Genomic DNA, 18,526 nt, shown 5'->3' on the forward strand with positions numbered 1-18,526 from the left:
GGGTGGGCAGCATATCCCACTGGCAAGGAAGATTATGTTTGAGGTTGGTGTCTCAATCTGTTCAGGGTGCTACAACAAAATACCATAAACTGGGTGGCTTACACACAACAGAAATTTATTTCTCACAGTTCTGGAGGCTGGGAAGTCCAAGACCAAAGCATTGGCAGATTTGGTGTCTGGTGAGGCCCTGCTTTCTGGTTCATAGACAGTCACTTCTTGCTATGTCCTCACATGGTGGAGGGGTAAGTGGTCTTTTTTGGGGCTTCTTTTATAAGGGCACTAATCCCATTTAAGAGGGCTCTACCCCCATGACCAAATCACCTTCCAAAGTCCCCACCCTCTAAAATGATTATCTTGGGGGTTAGTATTTTAACATGAATTTTAGTGGGGACACAAACATCCAGATTATAGCACTTTGTGTCCTGCCATTTCTCTTGCTCAGTCAGAATCAGTTTTGAGGATACTTTCCCTAACCACGTAGATTCATTATCTTTCCTTCTGTGAAAGTCATTGGACCAGGTGGTCTCTAAAGGGCCCTTTTTGTCTTAGATGTGCCTGATGGTGCACTAACCTGTCAGGTTGACAACTGATTTGTACCTGGACCGGGATCTTGTACTTTCGGAAGTAGGCATGCTCTCTGGGCATGTTTCTGCAGATGGGCCAGAATTCTCTAAAAGAGGGAATGGTTTGGCTGCTGGGGCCATTGGTTTGGGGGACTCCATTTGGTGACCCAGTTCTTCCCCTGGCTGGTAAATATTTTAATGTATACGGTATATTCTTCAAAGCTGAGTATTAGATTCCCCACTGGAAGGCTTCCATGTCAGTAAATCTCACGGCTCTTGGATGAAGCTGCGTCTTTTCCCAAGCTATACCAAGCACATTCACATAATTCTTAGATTTACTCCCTTGACCTTCATCTGCCAAGTTTAATTCACTTTAGTTCTACAACCACCTTCTACAGGCTGGGTGTCGGGAGGGGCTCTTGCTTTGAGGAGCTGGAATAGGAGAGGCCGACATGGGAATGGCTATGATATAGGTTCAGATTATTCTCAAATCAAATCAACCCCAATTCCCTCAGTATTCTTCAGTTTGCTTATAGGGTCTCCAGTAAGGAGAGAGAGATTTGGGAATGGTTTTAATGGCTCTGAATTGTCCCTGTGGGAGGGACTGGGTGGGGGAAGGAATGGGAAGTTGGAAAACTTAAGTTTGATAACGGTATGAATGACAGGTTAGGCTGAACCCTACTTTCACCTCACTGTTTCGTGGCTCCTGAAAAGTCACTTGTGAATACAAGCATGCTGAATGTTTTGTAAAGCTCCTGAAGGCCTGACTGGTGGGAGAATATCGGTCAACATTTGGTATTGCCTGTTTGCTTGGCCTCTATCAGTCCCAAACATCTATAAGCCGTGACATGTCCCATTTCCCAGGAGTGGGGGAGCATGCAGGTTTGTGGGTTTGAATCCCACCTCTGCCATTCACTAGCTATGTCACCGGGTCAGTTCTTAACTTCTTTGAGCTTCAGCTTCCTTCTCTGTAAAATGGGTGTGATACCACCTACCTCCTGGCTGGTGGTAAGTAATAGAGAGAGACAGTAATAAAGGCTCATGTTTACTGGGTACTTGGAGAGTTCCTTTAAGGCACATCACAGCACCACGAGAGCATATCATATTAATTTTTCTTTTTGATTTAACTACTTTGGCTGAGAAGGTAATTAAACCACTTTGAGGAAGCATTGGCACTTTGAGAAGAATTTGTCAGGAGAGAACATGCTAACTCCTCTTCTTTGTTCCTTTGCTATGAGTAAGTCATTTGGTCTGATACCCTTTAGTAGAATATCTTTGGTTAAGTCCTCAGATCACTTGATCTGTTGTTTTTATTCATTTGACGCAAACATACTGAGTACCTGCTGTGCACGGAGCACTTAGACAGTGGACAGGTGGAGAGGGGCAAACCTGGCAGGTGAGGGGCTTGGCTAGGCCCAGGTGTGATCTCCAGCCCTGCTGTGGGACCTCTGGTCATTCTGTCCCAACACTGGGCCCAGTATTTTCCTCTGCAAATAAGCAGGAGTGACCAGACGAGGGCTAAGAAACCCTCAGACTCCAAACATGAGTTTGGATTCAAAGAGCTACAGGATCCTTGAAATAAAATGAAATCTCACAGAGAGAGAGGTTCCTGGGTATTTTTAAATCTCGGAATGGATTAGCTTCAGATGTAGTTTTCGGGAGGACTTACTGGCTTCTGTTTACCTCTCATATTTATCAGAATGGTTTAGGATTGAACCAAGTCTAAGCCAAACTGTGATGTAGAAGCCTTCGGGCTTCAGTACTCTCCCCCCTCTTCTCCCCCCTCCCCCCTTTTATTTTGGTTTTTCTTCTCTTTCCTCCAGTTCTGGTATTCCTTCCAGAAATCAACTCAAACAATGCACTTGGGTTCCAAGTTTCTTCCTTTGCATTTAAAAGGAGAGTAGGGCTTCACGTGGTGGCTCACGCCTGTAATCCCAGCACTCTGGGAGACCAAGGTGGGAGGATTGCTTGAATGCAGGAGTTCGAGACCAGCCTGGGCAACATGGCAAAACTGTTTCTACAAAAAAATTGCAAAAATTATCTGGGCATGGTGGCACATGCCTGTAGTCCCAGGCACTGGGGAGGCTGAGGTGGGAGGATCAGTTGAGCCTGGGAGGTAGAGGTTGAGATTGGGCCACTGCCCTCCAGCCTGGGTGACAGAGCGAGACCCTGTCTCAAAAAAATAAAAAATAAAATAAAATAAAAATAAAAGGAGAGTGTTGGCAGTGCTGAACTCAAAATAATGGTAGTCATTGCTAAGGAGAGCTTCAAGGTGCCTCTGTTAGAGGTCAGATTCTTCCCACTCTGAGATCCCCTAACTCTGATTCCCTCCTGGGAGAGCTTCAGGTTGCAGCTGGGTTACTGAGACAAGGAGTTTGTCCTAAAAGCTACCCCTGTGGCCCATGCCCCACTGAGCTACAGACTACCAGCTCTGCTTCTTTATAAGGTTTTTTTTTTTTTTTTTTTAGAGGGGATGTCACTGTTTTTGTGTTATTATGACAAAATGATAAAAACTTCACCACCAGGGGTTTTGAAACCCTGGTGGATTGTAAACCAGGTAGAGATTGTTCTCACAGCTGGGTGTTGCTTTTCCGTTCCCTGCCTCTCCTGGCCTCAGATTCTTTCCTCCCACACCAATTACTGTTTCACTGCTCCCCACCCACCACTCCTTCCACCTTGACTCCCCAAACCTGAGCAATTCTACGGCTTGTTTAACCCACGGTTCTACAGGGAGATGCCCCACCGCCCTGTGTTTGGAAGTTAGGAATTTACAGTTGGAAGGGACTTAGTGATCATCTGGTTGAACCTCTTCACCTGACCAAGGAGAAAACGGAGGCCCAGGGAGACCTTGTTCAAAGTGAGGATCTTAGTTTGGTGGCAGAGCTGGGGGTGGGATCCAGCTCTGTGGCTTTCCACGTGGACAGTTTTTGAGTGGACTGTCCACTCAAAACTAGCCCTGGACCAGGCTAGTTTACATGTTCATTTCATTCCCACCACCACCTTATAATACAGGCATTATTAACTGCATTGCATAGTTGAGTTTCAGAGATTAGGAAGTTGACCCAAGGTCCCAAGACTAGTTAATGGGTAAAACTAGGACTTGAATCCAATTCTGGTTGAAGCTTCTCCTTCCAAAGGGTGTTGCTGGGTGAGCAACTCATCTTGGTTTGCCTGGAACTTACTTGGTTTTAGCACTCAAAGTCCTGAATCCTGGGGATCTCCTTGGACCAGGCAAACTAGACCGGTTGGTCCCTCTAGTTTCATCACAGTGACCTCAGAAGACGATGAGGGAGAGCTGGGAGATTCAATGTCCTTTGAGGGCTGACTTTGGGTCCCCCAGGTGCAAAACAGAATTGCCTGTCTTTGCAGGAGCAGCTCTTTCTGAGGGAGCTGGGTATTGCTCACTCCTCTAACTTGATGAGGTTGAATCAGACACTGTTCTGTCTTGACGGATGGGCTGGGCCACACTGCTAGGGCTCCAGCATGAATTTGTGCATTTGGAAAAAACGTTTCTGCAACTGCATTGCTGCTCTGCACTCTCAAAGTGTGGAGCAGATGAATCATGCCCAGCCTGTTAGCAAGTCCGGAGATTTGGAAAGTGTCCGAAGTCAACCAAGTATTAGAGTTGTTTTGCCAGCAGAAGGAGCAGAGACCCATCTGGACTTGGGTGATTTAGTACAGCAGTGCTTCATTTTGAAATGTTGAGGGAAGTGACAGCCCCAAAATAGTAGGAGTTGTAAGGGTAAAAGCGTCTTTTATTGCCTTTCGAGACAGCACGGTGAAGAGCACCAGTGCTGGAAATAAACAGACATGGGTTGTCAATCTGCTACTTGCCCTTGCTGCTTGCTGACTGTGTGACCTCAGACAAGTTACTTAACCTCTCTGGGCTTCAGTTTTCTCAAGTGCAAAATGGGACTAGATGATGTCATTATTACATCTAACTTAAAGGGTTTTTTTTATGAGGATTCAATGAAACAATGTGAGAAAAAGGCTGAGCATTGTGTCAGGCATCAGATACATGGTACATTCTCACTATGTGGTAGCTTATTTTGTAAACTTCCGGCCCTGGCTCTGCTGCTAGCTACACTGGGCACTTCGGGCAAGTGTGTAAGGTCTCCGAGTTTCTTCTGTAAATCGAGGGGATTGGCCTATACTCGAATCCCTTGGAATTCTAAATGTCTTTGGTTTTAGGACATGCGTGAGAGGCGAGTTCCTACTCAGGATCCCGCAGTATTTCAGTTCTATGTCTTCAGACCCGAATTAACAATACAGCAGCTCCCCTGCATTCCAGCAGCACTGAGAGGGGTCACAGGGAGTCGCCCAGAGAACCAGGTGGGCTTGATTCCTTTGTCCTGAGCCAGCTCTCCGTGGGCCGCTCTCAGTTAGCAGACTGGGAATGGAGTGTCCACTTGAAAACAACGTGCTCTTCATTACAATGAAACAAACACGAGCGGCTTGAGTTTAATTTTAGCTTCATTTATGTATCGTGGGAGATATAGAACTGTTCTTGGGTCCAAGAAATCATAGTGTAAATTGAGCTAATTAGATTTCTTTAAAAAAATCTTTAATCCCATTGATTTGAGTTTAGAGAGGAGAAAACAAGTGTTGTGGCTAAATAAAACTCCCAGTGGGCGGGGTGGACAGCAGAAGGCTGCCGTTAAATGTCCTCAGGGCCTCAGGGATTTCTTTTGCGGGGCTTTTGATCATCAGACCTTTCATTTTTCAAAGGAAAAAAAAATAACTGTAGCCTAATGCTACTGGCAGTTTTCTCCTTATATAGCAAGAACCAAACCTCTCTGATGCTCTTAAAGGAAGTGTTAAATCGTCTATCATTCATAAATCTTTTGAGTACCTACTACGTGCCAAGCACCACAGCAACAACATGAATAGGTTAGAGAGAGGCTCTATCCCCCAAACCCAGTGCCTGGCGAGGTGCCCCGCACATCGTAGGTGCTTGATAAAAACTTGTCAAATGAATGAGTGTAATAAAACCATTAATTAATGGTTTGCCATCACAGCATTTTGATGAATCCTATTGTGTTTTGGACTTGTCCTAGAAGTGGCCAGCCAACCAGGTCTCAGGCCAGGAGGAGACTATGGAGATGTTTGACTTACCTGTCAGTGAAGAGGTGACCCAGTGTGGCAGCTGAGACCATGGGCTGTCTAAGGCAGAATTCTGTCTCCACCTCTTTCTAGTCATGAGACCTGGGCAAGTTACCTAACCCTGCCGTGCGTGCCTCGGTATTCTCATCAGTAAAGTGAGAATGGTAGTAGTACCCGCGCCATGGGACTGTTGTGGGGATGAAATATGTGAACTGCTTGGTGAAGCATTGGTGCCCTCTAAACGTTAGCTGCCACCGTCTGGGCCTTGGTTACTCAAACTTCCCTAACGCCACTTGTAAGATACATGTGGGGTGAATATACTCATGTGCATAATTGCTGGTCCTTCCTTTGCATCCCAGGCAACAGAGTAGGTCCTCATTGTTACCATTTGCATATGACTAGCCCAGAAATCATTTGTGGACCCTGGAAACCAAAAGCCCCTGTGGTCTAAACCTGAGAGGGTACAGTGGGGCTCAGCTTCCAGGGAGGGTCCGGACCTTCGCGCAACATTAGCAGCAGGAGATGCTCCACAGCTCTTATTATAGATGCTACGGTGTCTTCTGAGGTAGATGGAGCCAGGTTGTGTGGAAATTGTTTATTCTATAATTGGGTGCTCAAGAATCAGAAAGCATAAAGAGTATAATTTGTACCTCTCTTCCCCATGGTGGGGAAGTCTTATTAAAATGCAGATTCCTGGGCCTTACCTTCCATCTCCCCTTCCTTCTGATTCAGCAACTCTGGGATGAAGCCCAGGAATGTGCCCAGAAATCTGCTTTTTTAACAAGCAATATGATGGGGAAAGTGAGTAGAGCGCACGTTGAGAAACTCTAGTTTTTGGAACATGACACGGAGGATTTGGGGAACTTTATCTTTTCTTGACTCTGCTTCTCATCCTTCTACAGATCACTGGGCCCCTCCTGAGTCGTCTGGCTCCTTTCCTGTTGGGGAGAGATAAAGTGCTGGCCCAAGCCTCCCACCCTGGTGGGCGGGGTGGGCCTTGACTCAGTGGTCTGTACCCTCGTGGCCGGCTGGCCTAGCTGAGTTGGGAGGTGACCCTCGGCTCACAGGTTGGGCAGCGCCTGTCAGGCTCGAGGCTCAGCTTGGCTTCTTTCCACTGACATGGCCTTGACCTTGGCCAAGCGCCTGCAGCTAAGGGAGGCGCGGAGGGGATATCTGTAAAATGCAGGTACTTCCTTCACCGTGGGAAGGATCACGCTGCACCGACTGCCTGTTGCACAGTGAGCACTCCAGAAACGGTGGGGTTGTTATCATTCCCATAAAAGGCACACAAGGCCCCTTTAGCTTTTGTGGTCTGGGGAGCCAAGGCCGGTTCCCATGGCACCCAGTGAAGTCACGGGCAGGGCTGATGGCTGTGGGCAAAGAACCCAAGGTTCAGGCCCCACACGGTCGAAGCATTTTAAAGGCCTTGTATTAGAAAAATAAACCAATTAAATAATACTGCCCCCCATAAAAGCAGACTTTTAATGGATTCCATGGTAGATTTTTCACCGCGGCGGTCCCGGAGCCATGGGCCTCGATGAGCCCGTCTGCCGCCATAGGGAGAATTTAATCTTGCCCGGCGTGGGCATAATTTTACGAGTTTTATGGCTGTTTTTACTTCTCCGAAGTGTTGCTATGTCATTGTGCACCAAGGGCAACTTGCGTGCATTTAACAGTTTACCTCCTTTTTGGTGGAAATGAAAAATGAAGTCATAAATTAAAGAAAAACACAACATAAGAATTTTTTTTTGCTCTTCTTGGGGCAACTGGAGGAACAAAGAACCAGTGTTTCTCTGTACAGCCTGATCAAATTCTAATGGCTTTAATGTATTGACATTTGCCTGCGATTCCCTCCTCCCCAGGGAAGACTGTGGGCATGTAGCTATGTTTGGAGCTTGTACTACTGACCCCGAGAAGACGTGGGGCAGTTCTCTAGGGCAGGGGTTGGCAAACTCTAGCCCAAGGGCCAAATCTGGCCCACTGCCCATTTTTGTTCATTGGTGGAAAAAACTCAAAAGAAGAAGAATATTTTCTGACACATGAAAATGAGATGACATTTTCCCAGATTTCCCTGTTCATCAGTGAAGTTTCGTTGGCGCCCAGCCACACCCATTCATTTCTGTATCGTTTGGGGAGGCTTTCACACCACAACGGCCCTGCAGAAGAGTTATGACAGAGACTGCAGGGTGCAAAGCCTAAATACTGTTTGGCCCCTTACAGAAAATTTTGCTGACCCCTGCCCTAGGAAGTCAAGGAAAAGGAAAGAGAAAACATGGCATCTTGTTTCTGGGCATTGATGATTGACTTTCAGAGTTTCCATGTGGCTCAAAGTGACAAGTCAATGGAGGCTCACCTGAGCAGTAGTTGTTCCTCCGGAGACCTTCCAGATGTCATCAGCTGCTTGTGGATGACTCTCCTCCCTTTCCTGACCTCAGATTGACTTCTGAGCAGAGGTCCCTGGGCTTACCCCCTGCAGCCAGTCCTCCCAGTCATTTGAGCTGCACCCTGCTTGAGGTCTGGTCACCCCTCATCAGGCCCCTTGGTAGCCACGAATAGAGAAGTTCCCGCCTTCCTCCCAGGGGGATCTAAAATAGCTTCTGAAATTTGTCACCAACACTTTTAAACTCTGGCTTTTGGCCAGGCACAGTTTTAAGCATTCTGCACATAGTAGTTACTCATTTAATCTTCACATCCAACCCAGGAAGTTAGATGCCCCTCTCATTCCCATTTTTCAGACAAAGAAGCAGAGACACAGAGAGGTTAGGTAGTTTCCCTAAGGTCACACAGCTGGTAGTGGTAGATTCAGTATTGAAACCCAGGCTGTCTGTTCCAGGGAATGTCCTGCTGTCCATTCATTGCCTCTGTGGAGCAGGTGAATTCTTTAGGCTCATGAAAGGATCTAGTTTTCCTTGTTCCACTCATGCCACTGTTGCACCTCAAACCATAAGAAAACTGCCTCGTACTTGAGAAGAAAGCCCCATTTCTTCTTCCCTCATCTCTCTTTTTTCCCTCTCTCCTTCTTTCCTTTCTTCCTTCCCTCCCTTCTTCCCTCCTTCCTCCTTCTCTGCTTCCTTTTTTCCTTACCTCCTTCCTTTCCTCCCTCTTTTCCTCTCTCCTTCTTCCCTTCCCTTCCTTCCTTCACTTGCTCCCCTCCCTTTGCTTCTCCTTTCCTCCTTCCCTCCTTCCTTCTCTCCCTCTCTACTGCTCTCTTTCCTCCCCTCCTACCTTCCTTTTTTCCTTCCTTCCTTCCCTCTCTCCCCATTTCATCCCTCCCTTCCTCCTTCCTCCTCCCTCCAACAAATAATGATCAAGCCCTATGACTATGCATTACGCGATGCATGAGGGGCTGCACAGAGTGAACAAGAAAAATGAAAAAGAAAGAGTTCATTGCCATTTAAAAAGAGCTCTTGGTGGCTTCAACGTTGGTGGGTTTTGAGGAGTTCACTTAATTCCCCCTCTTTTATTAATTGTAAGTACCATCTCTGTCTGGAACCGTAAACTCTTGTCTTTTCTGCTTCATGCTGCTATTTTCACTAAAAGTAACATAGTTTAGGAGCGGCTTTGGGGAGGCTGGGCCTTGACCTATCCAGTGGGAGGAGCCTCCTGGGGAAGGACCTGCCCGTTCTCAGAAGCCCAGCTTCCAGGGACAAGGAATAAAAGGTCATTGACTGTTGCTGGAGAAGTCTGCGGAATCTTAAAATGTGTTACCAAGCCTGGTGTTGGGTAGAACTTGCTGTCTTGAAGCAGCCATTATGCTATCTTTTGTAAGTGGTTTCATTTCAATGAGCTTTAGATGCCTGTCCTGTTTTGTTAAAACACTTGCTGGGGAGACTTTTTAGTCTTCTGGGTGTGGAGATGCCTGAATGTTGGGAAGACAGACGGCAGCTGTGCTGTTGGAGAAGGGACAGTGTGGAAATCTTCCTTTGCTAGAAGCTGGTTTTCTCTTTCTTTCCTGCCTGTTTCTTCTTCCCTACTCTCTGCCTTTTTCTTTGTCAGACAACAAATCTTTGTTGCTTATTTCTGATGAGCCTTCACTTTCTTTCCTCAGTCATGCGGAGGAATCCCTTTGGTGTGGACATCTGCTGCCGGAAGGGGTCCCGAAGCCCCCTGCAGGAACTCTACAACCCAATCCAGGTAAGCTTCGAGCACTCTGTCAGCATGTGATTTTTTTATTTTTATTTTTATTTTTCTTGGTGGGGATGGATACTAAAAACTCCAAAATTGTGGTCTTTGGGGGATTTAAAACTTCCTTTCACAGCCTGGCATTTTACCTTCAGTGGTTGCTTTCTTCATCACCCTTTTTTTATGTAACATCTCTGAAAAATTCTAGCAGGGGATGTTTAGAATTAGAGAAATGCCTAGGTTTAGTGCTAAGCATTCAGACCTGCCCAGGGTTTGAACTCCTGAGATTAACACAGTCTCAAGTCCAAGCAATGGGACTTGGGAATTGAAGGTCCAGTGAGGCTGTGCAGTCTTCCCTTTGGTATCCCCAAAGGAAGAGTTGCACATGGGTACACTTGATACCCACTCCCACATACCACATATTAAAGCCCGGTGATGCCCCACCTCACCGTGCCAGTTTGGCAAACTCCCTTGTGAGCAGGGACCTTTTGCTAAGTGACTGCCTCAGTAAATCTAACTCGTTAGTTTAATGAGGCAGCACACGTGGCCTCTGTGCCATCAATTATGAAAAGAGCTCCTCTTTGAGCAAAAAAAAGCTCCAACCAAGGAAAAGTGTCTTCTGTGGAAAGCTAGTGCAAAGTTAGGAGGCCTGGTTGCCATGGCAACAGCCTCAGTGGTGTGTGTGGGTCTTGATGTGGAGACTCTGGGGCTGATCTTTTTGTAGGAACATTAATTAGCACTTGATGCCCAGAACTGGTACGTGAACAACTAGCCGCAGCATCAGTGGACCTTCGATAGCTGTAGAGAAAGAGGGAAAAATGTACTGCTTTGGCTACAGTCTCTGACTAAATTTAATACTTCTTTGGACCAAGGTACCTGGTGGAGGAAGATAATGCATGGGCCTCAAAGGTGTTGAATTTTTAGAACTCTTGCAAAGGGATGCACTTGAGAACTATCTGATACCCCCTACCCCCCTTCCCAATCTCTCACCTGCACTCCCTTCTGGAAAAATGGACCACTGAGTTTATGCATCATGGGTGGCCTAAATTAGGTTAACTCATGCCCTGTCTTGAGGTGTGACTTGGCCAGATTAGCCCATTAATTGCCAAGTCAGTATTGCCTGAGGCTTCCTGTACTGGGTTTCGTGGTGACTCAGTAGGGAATTTGATAGTTGGGTTCCCTTTGGTGCCCAAAAAATCTGCATATTATAGGCAGGTCTCCCAGTCTGTCCACACACACCCTGTCCTAAGGAAGAGGCAGAACTGTGCTTCAACAAAGGATGGGATTTCTGGTAACCCGTGTCGAAAACAACACAGGCTCCTCAGATGCAAATCATTCCCATCTTTTTGTTGATATCCTCTGTTCTCAGATCATTTTCTCCTTCAAAACAAAACTGCTGAAACACTGCTGCAAATTTTATGGGTAACATATGGTGTCATGGGAAAAGCTATTTCTGAAGTCACCGCCCCTGTGGATGGAAGGTCCATGGACTGCGTCTGTCCTGTTCACTGTTGGCTCCTCAGTACCTAACACAGGGCTCTCAAATACTTGTGATTCAAAACATGAAAGTCCAGGTTCAAATCCTGGCTTCATCTCTAACTAGTTGTGCAACCCTGAATATATGATGAGTTCTCTTTAGGGGTCCGTTTTCCTACCTAAAACTCTCCCTGGAATGTTGGGAGGATGAAATAATTCTGATGTGTCAGGGGCTCTGTTGGTACGATTTGTCATTTTTGTGGTCAGGAGGGTGGCTTCCATATCAGAAGCCTTGACTTAGGAGTCAGACCTGGGTTCAAAGCCTAGTTTCATCATTTCTTAGCTACGTGACTATGGGGTGTTTACTTAACCTCTCTGAGATTTCTTTCCTTGATTTATAATGTGGCATGAATAATACCTGCCTTGCAGTGTTGCACGTGGTGATGTGTCTTGCTTGGAGCTTCCTGTGGAGTTTGCTCCTTCATGGGTTCATTCACTCCTTTTTTCCATTCATTTCTTCATGTGCTGTTACATGTGCCTAGGAACATATAGCTTAGTAGCTTAGCAGCTTAGCACTAGGCGCTGGGCACAAAAGGGTGGAGAGGGTGTGTGCTTAGCCTTTTGTAGCTGGTAACTCTGAGCTCAGGGTTGAGGGGAATGAGTTGACTGGCGAGGCAGACCCTGCTTGGTCCCATTGTAAACCAGTCAGAGAAGAGATGCCTGTCCTGGGTAGGGGCCCTCTCTTCCTTCCGGTAGTGTTCTGAGCATTGTCTGGATGACAGGCCTATTGAGCAGCAGCCTGGGACTTGGGAGGGAAGCTGGGGCTGGAGAGCAGCTCCAGGAGGCATTGGGGAGGGCGTAGGTGGGTGAGTCACCGTCCTCCGTCAAGGACTTCTTGGGCAAGTTGTCTGGCCCCATTAGCCAGCAACCAGGGAAATGTAGCTGCAGGAAAATCACCTCGTTTCCTCGGGATGTTTTTTCTTAGGCTGGTTTCCTTTACAAGCTGCAATTATGTTCCATCCCACACAAGTTCAGTAAGTGGCACTTTTCAGAGAAACTGTCTTGGTGATCATTTGGGCTGCTGTGGGCCAGGGAGTTGAGGAGAGAAGGGAGTGAGAGCTTCTACTGAGTTTAGTTGGTTTTGTGTCCATGAGCCATTTACAAACTTTGCACCTGATCGGGCTCTGTTGCAGTTTCTTGTATTTCCCTACCAGCCAAGCTGTCGAAGCTGCTGAGCCTGGAATGATGTTATCACTGAGGCAGATGACAAACCCTCTAGTTGCTAGAAACCAAACTGCTCCCCGAGCTGGCGTTTCCGTTTTCTGTACTGACTGCTTATTTGGGCTTGATATATAATGGTGACAACAGGAACTGTTTATTTTAGGTGATAAGAAACCAACATCATGGCAAGAAGACACCATCTTAGTTACTCTGTTACCAGTACCATAGGCCAGATACTATCTAGATGCTTGTAAACATCTTATCTAATCCTTGTAATAATAAGCCCCAGGCTAGGTTTTATATCCCCATTTTATGGATGGGGTAACTGAGGCCAATAACTTCATACAACTTATCCAAGGCCACATAACTAGTAAGAAACAGAGTGAAATTCAACCCAAAAACAAACTACCAATCCAAATTTCTTTACGTCTATGCTGTACTTGCTGTTACTAGCAAAGTTATCTTGGTGGGAGTTACCCCATCCCCTCTCCAAAAAAAAATAAAAAAAAAATCAAACCCAGATTTTCACTGGACAAAGGGTTGGGAAAATTGGGAAATTTTGGCTATAATCTGGGAAAATTGGCTATAATATTGGGAAATTGGCTATAATCTGATTTTAGTGTACAGAGTTTTTTATTTTAGTGTCCAAGGTTTTCTTGTTTTAGTGCCTTGCAAACCCCTAACCAATAAAACAACAATTGGTTAAAAAAAGTTTGGAGTTGATATTCTTAGAAAAACTGTACTCTGATGTCTTATAATTTTCCTGGTTCTCTGCTGTTTCCTTGGCCCCAAAATAAAATGTAATTGCCGATCAGATCAGCTGGAATCAAGTCACCGAAAGTTCAAGAGGTGTCAACTGCATATTTGTGGGCCGAGCACATCTGCGGGCCGCTCTGGCTCAGTTCAGAGGCACAGGGCAGAGCTGCATTGTCAGCCATTAATAGGGCCTAATTTCCCCTAAATGCCAGCTAGGGTGAGACAGCTTGTCCTTCTGCCCCGCCTACCTCCCGGTCCTCTCGTGGGTTCCCTGAAATCTTCACAACATCACTCATGTGGTTCAGCCCTGCCCTGCTTGCTTCTTTCTTTAGCATTTACACTTGCTCTGTGATTACCATGTTCCAAGGGGAGAGACACACAGCACAGGGCTGACCGTGAATTTATAAGCGCTGAGTCTAGGAGGTTTGCATAGGGCACAGCAGATCCAATTGTTCTAGGGGTCTCTGAGGACCAAACAGTGTTCAAGGGATTTAGAGGAATTCTGGGGAACTCTCTGGGGGCGGCGGGGGAAGGCTCCAGGAAAACTGAGAATGACAAGATCTTGGAGGCCCCCACTGAAATCTCTGTTACATGGTGACTCCTCATTGGTCAAGTCTTCGGGGTGCTAAAGTAAACTTATTTCTCCATCAGTTAGACTCCAGGAAGCAGGATGGGGAGGAGGATGAGGAGGGAGAAGGAAGGTGGTCAGAAGGAAAGAAGGATGAGAGAGAAGAAGGAAGACAAATTACTATTTACTTAATGTATAATACATGCCAATGACCATTCTACATATTTTTCACACATGTCTCATGGAATCTTTACAACAACCCGAAGAGGAAGGTCTCCAGTAACACCATTTTTTAGGTAAGTTAACTGAGGCTCAGAGGGTTGAGCAATGTGCCAATCACACAGCTCCTGAATGGGAGAGCCAGGCCTATGTAGCCTGGATAGGTTGCAGGATGAGGAGAGGCTAGTGCTTTATTTTTCCCGGGTGAAAAAATGCTTCCTTGAGATTCTCTTTCCCAGTGACTCAAGCTGAGATCTGAGGTGTGCTCAGGACCAGTTGCAAAATTCACAAAAGCAGGGGCCAGGACTTCTGGAATAGCATGGAATGGACAATAGTTGTAAACAATTACAGGCCAGGCACAGTGGCTCACGCCTGTAGTCCAGCACTTTGGGAGGCTGAGGTGGGCGGATCACCTGAGATCAGGAGTTCTAAACCAGCCTGGGCAACATAGTGAAACCTCGTCTCTACCAAAAATACAAAAATTAGCCAGGCATGGTGGCTCGTGCCTGTAATCTCAGCTACTCGGGGCTGAGGCAGGAAAACCTGGGAGGCGGAGGTTGCAGTGAGCCGAGATCATGCCCCTACACTCCAGCCTGGGTGACAGAGTGAGGCTCTGTCTCAAAAAAAAAAAAAAAAAAAAAAAAAAAATATATATATATATATATATATATATATATATAAATTGCAGATTTATTTTTTGCTTACTGAACCTGATTTGTCTCCTGGCTGGAGCTGTCAGAACAGGAGTCACCCCTGAGAATTCTGCCATGGGATAGAGCATCTTGGTGACATTTGGAAGCTGGGCTCATTGATTTCATTGAATGTTTTAGATAAAAGCTTGTAATAGTCCAAAGGTTGTTGGGGCAGTTGCGGGGGACTCTCTTAGCCCCAACCTAAATAGCATTTTCAGCAATGCTTGACAAAATTTGTTCCTTCACTGGACACTTGTAGAATAAACAGAGGAAAAGGGCGTGGGGAGGAGAGGCACCTAGGTCATGTAACCTGATAAGCGGTATATAACAGAAGCTTTTTGCAAAGTTATGAGAGAATCAGGAGTGAATGGTTAGCCTCTGAGTGGCAGTGCACAGTGGGGGCCTTTATACAGGATTTGAGTCTGGTCTCTGAAGACACAGCAGACTTCCCCATGTTAAAGAAGAGAGATAGCATCACAGAATAGGGAACATCAGTGAGGCCACAGGGAGACAGTCCATGGCACATTCAGAGAACTGTGAGGGGTTTGTGGCTGGAGTGAAGGTGATGCCAGGGGCGGATCGGAGAGGAGGCAGGAGTGGCAGGTTGGTAGCATGTGGATTGGGTCATGTCTGCCATTCTGGTCATTTCCAATCCATCTGGTCTTTACCTATTGGCAGGGTTGGAGGTCACAAGGGGTCCACAAAAACTGGCGTGCATCTTATGACCTAGCTTCTCCTTTTGACTTGGCCACTTGCTAACTGTGGGGCTTCTCCAGGGCAGGTAATGTCCCCTTCCAGGCCTCAGCATTGTCATCTATAAAATGAAGGGGTTAGACTGGATCAGTGTTTCTCAAGCCTGTGGTCCTCATATTAGGACCACTCTGGGAGCTTTTGGGAAATGACCAGTGCACAGGCCTCACTGCTGGCGATTCTGATTTTATTGGTCTGCGTTAGGGCTGGGGTGTTGATATTTTTCAAAGCTCCCTAAGTGATTCTGATGGGTAGCCAGGGTTCGGAAGCCCTGAGTTGGAGGGTCTTTAAGCACCCCCTACTCCCTGGTCCTAAAAGTCTTTGATTCTAAGATAACCTATAACTTGTGAATTTAGGGAGGGAGAAGCAGGCTGGCAGGACCAAGGGAAAACAAAAAGAGAAAGCAGATAAGCTATATATCTGCCTTTCTTCCTGTTCCAGGACACATAGTCCTCCTGTGCAAATAACTCGCCATCTTCCTGTACCCACCTATCACCAGACCCCCAGGCTGATAGAAAAATGCAAGTTAGTTCACTAAAACCTTGGTGTTATCAGTACTGCACAAAGCCCTCTTCAGCACACAGCACAAGCACCATCCTATAAAATCCCCAGCAAGCCTTTGCCTACTTGCAGTCAGTTCCTCTCTTGCTGACCTGCCCATTGCTCCCTTGCAATGTGTTTTCATGCTTTTTCTAATAAATCTGCCTTTCTTTACCTACAATTCTCTTGGTAAACTCTTTTTACCACCCACATGACACCAACCCCAGATAGTCGCAATGCAGGACATAACCCATAATGTGAAAAGCAACTCAAAGCATATATGCTGAGGTTGTTCACTCTACGTAGTTTCTACTATCTTTCTATATGGAGGCTCTGTGTCCGTGTTTTCCACTAGGACACAGAGATCATTGTCCCTCATCTACTCCATTGGTAGGTTTGTGGGTCCGATGCCTGTAGTGCTAGACACCCAGCCAGCAGCATGTGGGCCAATCCAAGATGCCAAGTCTTCAGCCAAAGTATTGGGAGGAGCCCTGTGAAAGGGACCCTTGAGCCACTTCTGTCTTGAGCCAGTAAGAAGGAGAACTCAGACTTGCTCCAGGCCAGGCGTCAGATGGACATTTCTGAAGGATCAGTTACAATCATAGAAATGAGCATGGAACGAGAAGGGCCCTCTGCCTTTTGAATGCTATTCAGGAAGAATGATGCTGAGTGGTCACATAGGCTGGGGAAGGCATGAAAGAGCAGACATTGTACTGTCCCCAACTCTGGTCAATTAATCCCTTTATTACCAACCACCTGGTAAATGACAAGTTCATCTAATTATCTTCTTTGACTCAGCAGCTGTCTACCAGCCAAAGAGGGATTAATTGATTTGGTTGTAGATCGACTCGTTATGCAAAGATAATGCTTACTGCCAGCCTGGCAGCTGGCTGGCAAAGATGGAATATTACATTAACCTGATCTTACACACAGTACTTGGTGGGAGAATGCTTCATTATTAATTGCAAATTACAATAGACTAGCGAGGCCCATTGCAAAAAACCGCGGACAGTGAACTACCTCTTTCACCGTGGCTAGTGGATTCATTATTCTTGAACCAGGGAAGCTTCCCGGTCAGATTTCCAGTCAAGCCAGGAAGGATTTCCAGTCAAGCCAGGGGACATGACAGTCAAACACAATTTGGGTTTAGAGGAAAGGATTGGATGCCTGAAGGAACTGGGGAGTCCCAGCCCATCTGTATGACCTGGGGCAGTCACTTACCCTGTTCAAGCCTTGGCTATCTGTAAAATCAGAGCTTGATACCAGTCTTGCAGGTTTGTGAGATTCAAAGTTCTGTATAAAAAGCACCTAGGACAGTGCCAAGGTCAGAGTTGGTGTTAATCAGTAACCATTCATTGTCTGGATGGAGTTAGGTAACCTGGGAATTTTCTTACAGGTCTGGGCCCTTGCTGTGCTCTGTAATATAGGCTCAGACATTTTGCACATGCACATTTGGAGTTTTGTTGAATAATAATAAGATGGATGATTTCCTCTTGCCTGGAAGCTACTAGCTATCTTCATTGTGAGTACTTCGTAACAATTTTGATTTGTTTCTAGCAGTGTCTGTGTTGATCAGCAAGCTTGATACACTGATTTATAAAGCCATGAGTGCCTCTGTGTGTGTGTGTGTGTGTGTGTGTGTTACATATATGTTCACTAAACCTATATTCTATAAAATGTGCAGATGCAGCTTTCATATTTTAAAAGTCTCCCATGGGCATGTCTGTTATACTCCCAATGCCTAGTTAGGTACTCTGTAATGGTTGCTAAATAAGACCTCATCTCTGGGTTGTGTTCATGTGAAAGCATTGATCTCATTGATTAGTCCACATTTAACTCAAGCTTTCTTTACAGGCAGTTGTTCTGCTTCAGAAACAGAGGTTTCAGGATCAAGCCTAATTTGATCCAATATATTCAAATCTGGATAGTAAGCTCAATGTGCTAATGGAGTTTTTCTGTGTCAGTCTGTATGAATATAATCTGACATATTTAAACTGGAGAAGGGCATTCAAGTGACAAAATGACCTCAGCAATTTCCACATGGTAACACAGCTGTACAATCTGCCATTTTCAGAAAGTTATTTCCTGAATTACCCTCAATTATAAGAGGCCTCCACATAATTTGATTTTTCTGTAAATGACACAACTCAACTAGCTTCTCAGCCAATTGGATTTTAACCTTGTGAGAATGGATAGAACTGAAATAAAGCGCTGGCTTGTTCTGAAACTGACTGTAGGAGAGACATCGGGGTTGAGAGGGTGGCGGCAGCATGCATCTTCCTTTCCCAGTAGAGTCTGTGGGTCTGATGGACCATGCAGATGTCAGGGGAGTTTCCACCCCATCTTCACACTAGTTACTCTGAGATCTGAGGCACAAGGCTGAACCTTTTTGAGCACTGGAGACCTTGTTTGTAAAACAGGAATAAAATGCTTGTGGTTCAGTTATTAAGGATTAAATTAGAAAATATATAGAATCCCAGGCACACGGCAAGATGCCCAGTCAATGTTGATTTTTT

At 46.0% G+C, this 18,526-nt stretch overlaps 1 protein-coding gene across 2 annotated transcripts in view; it reads left to right on the plus strand.

Annotated features, from left to right (window-relative positions):
• Positions 1 to 18,526, plus strand: part of CHST11 (carbohydrate sulfotransferase 11) — a 307,178-nt gene that overhangs the window by 135,763 nt on the left and 152,889 nt on the right. For both annotated transcript variants that reach the window (XM_003269953.2, XM_012510119.2), the window contains exon 2: positions 9,715 to 9,800. In XM_003269953.2, the coding sequence (XP_003270001.1) occupies positions 9,715 to 9,800 (86 nt within the window). The remainder of the gene's footprint in view (positions 1 to 9,714; positions 9,801 to 18,526) is intronic.

The sequence above is a fragment of the Nomascus leucogenys genome, chromosome 10, assembly GCF_006542625.1.
Source record: "Nomascus leucogenys isolate Asia chromosome 10, Asia_NLE_v1, whole genome shotgun sequence".
In the NCBI taxonomy this organism is placed as follows: domain Eukaryota; kingdom Metazoa; phylum Chordata; class Mammalia; order Primates; family Hylobatidae; genus Nomascus; species Nomascus leucogenys.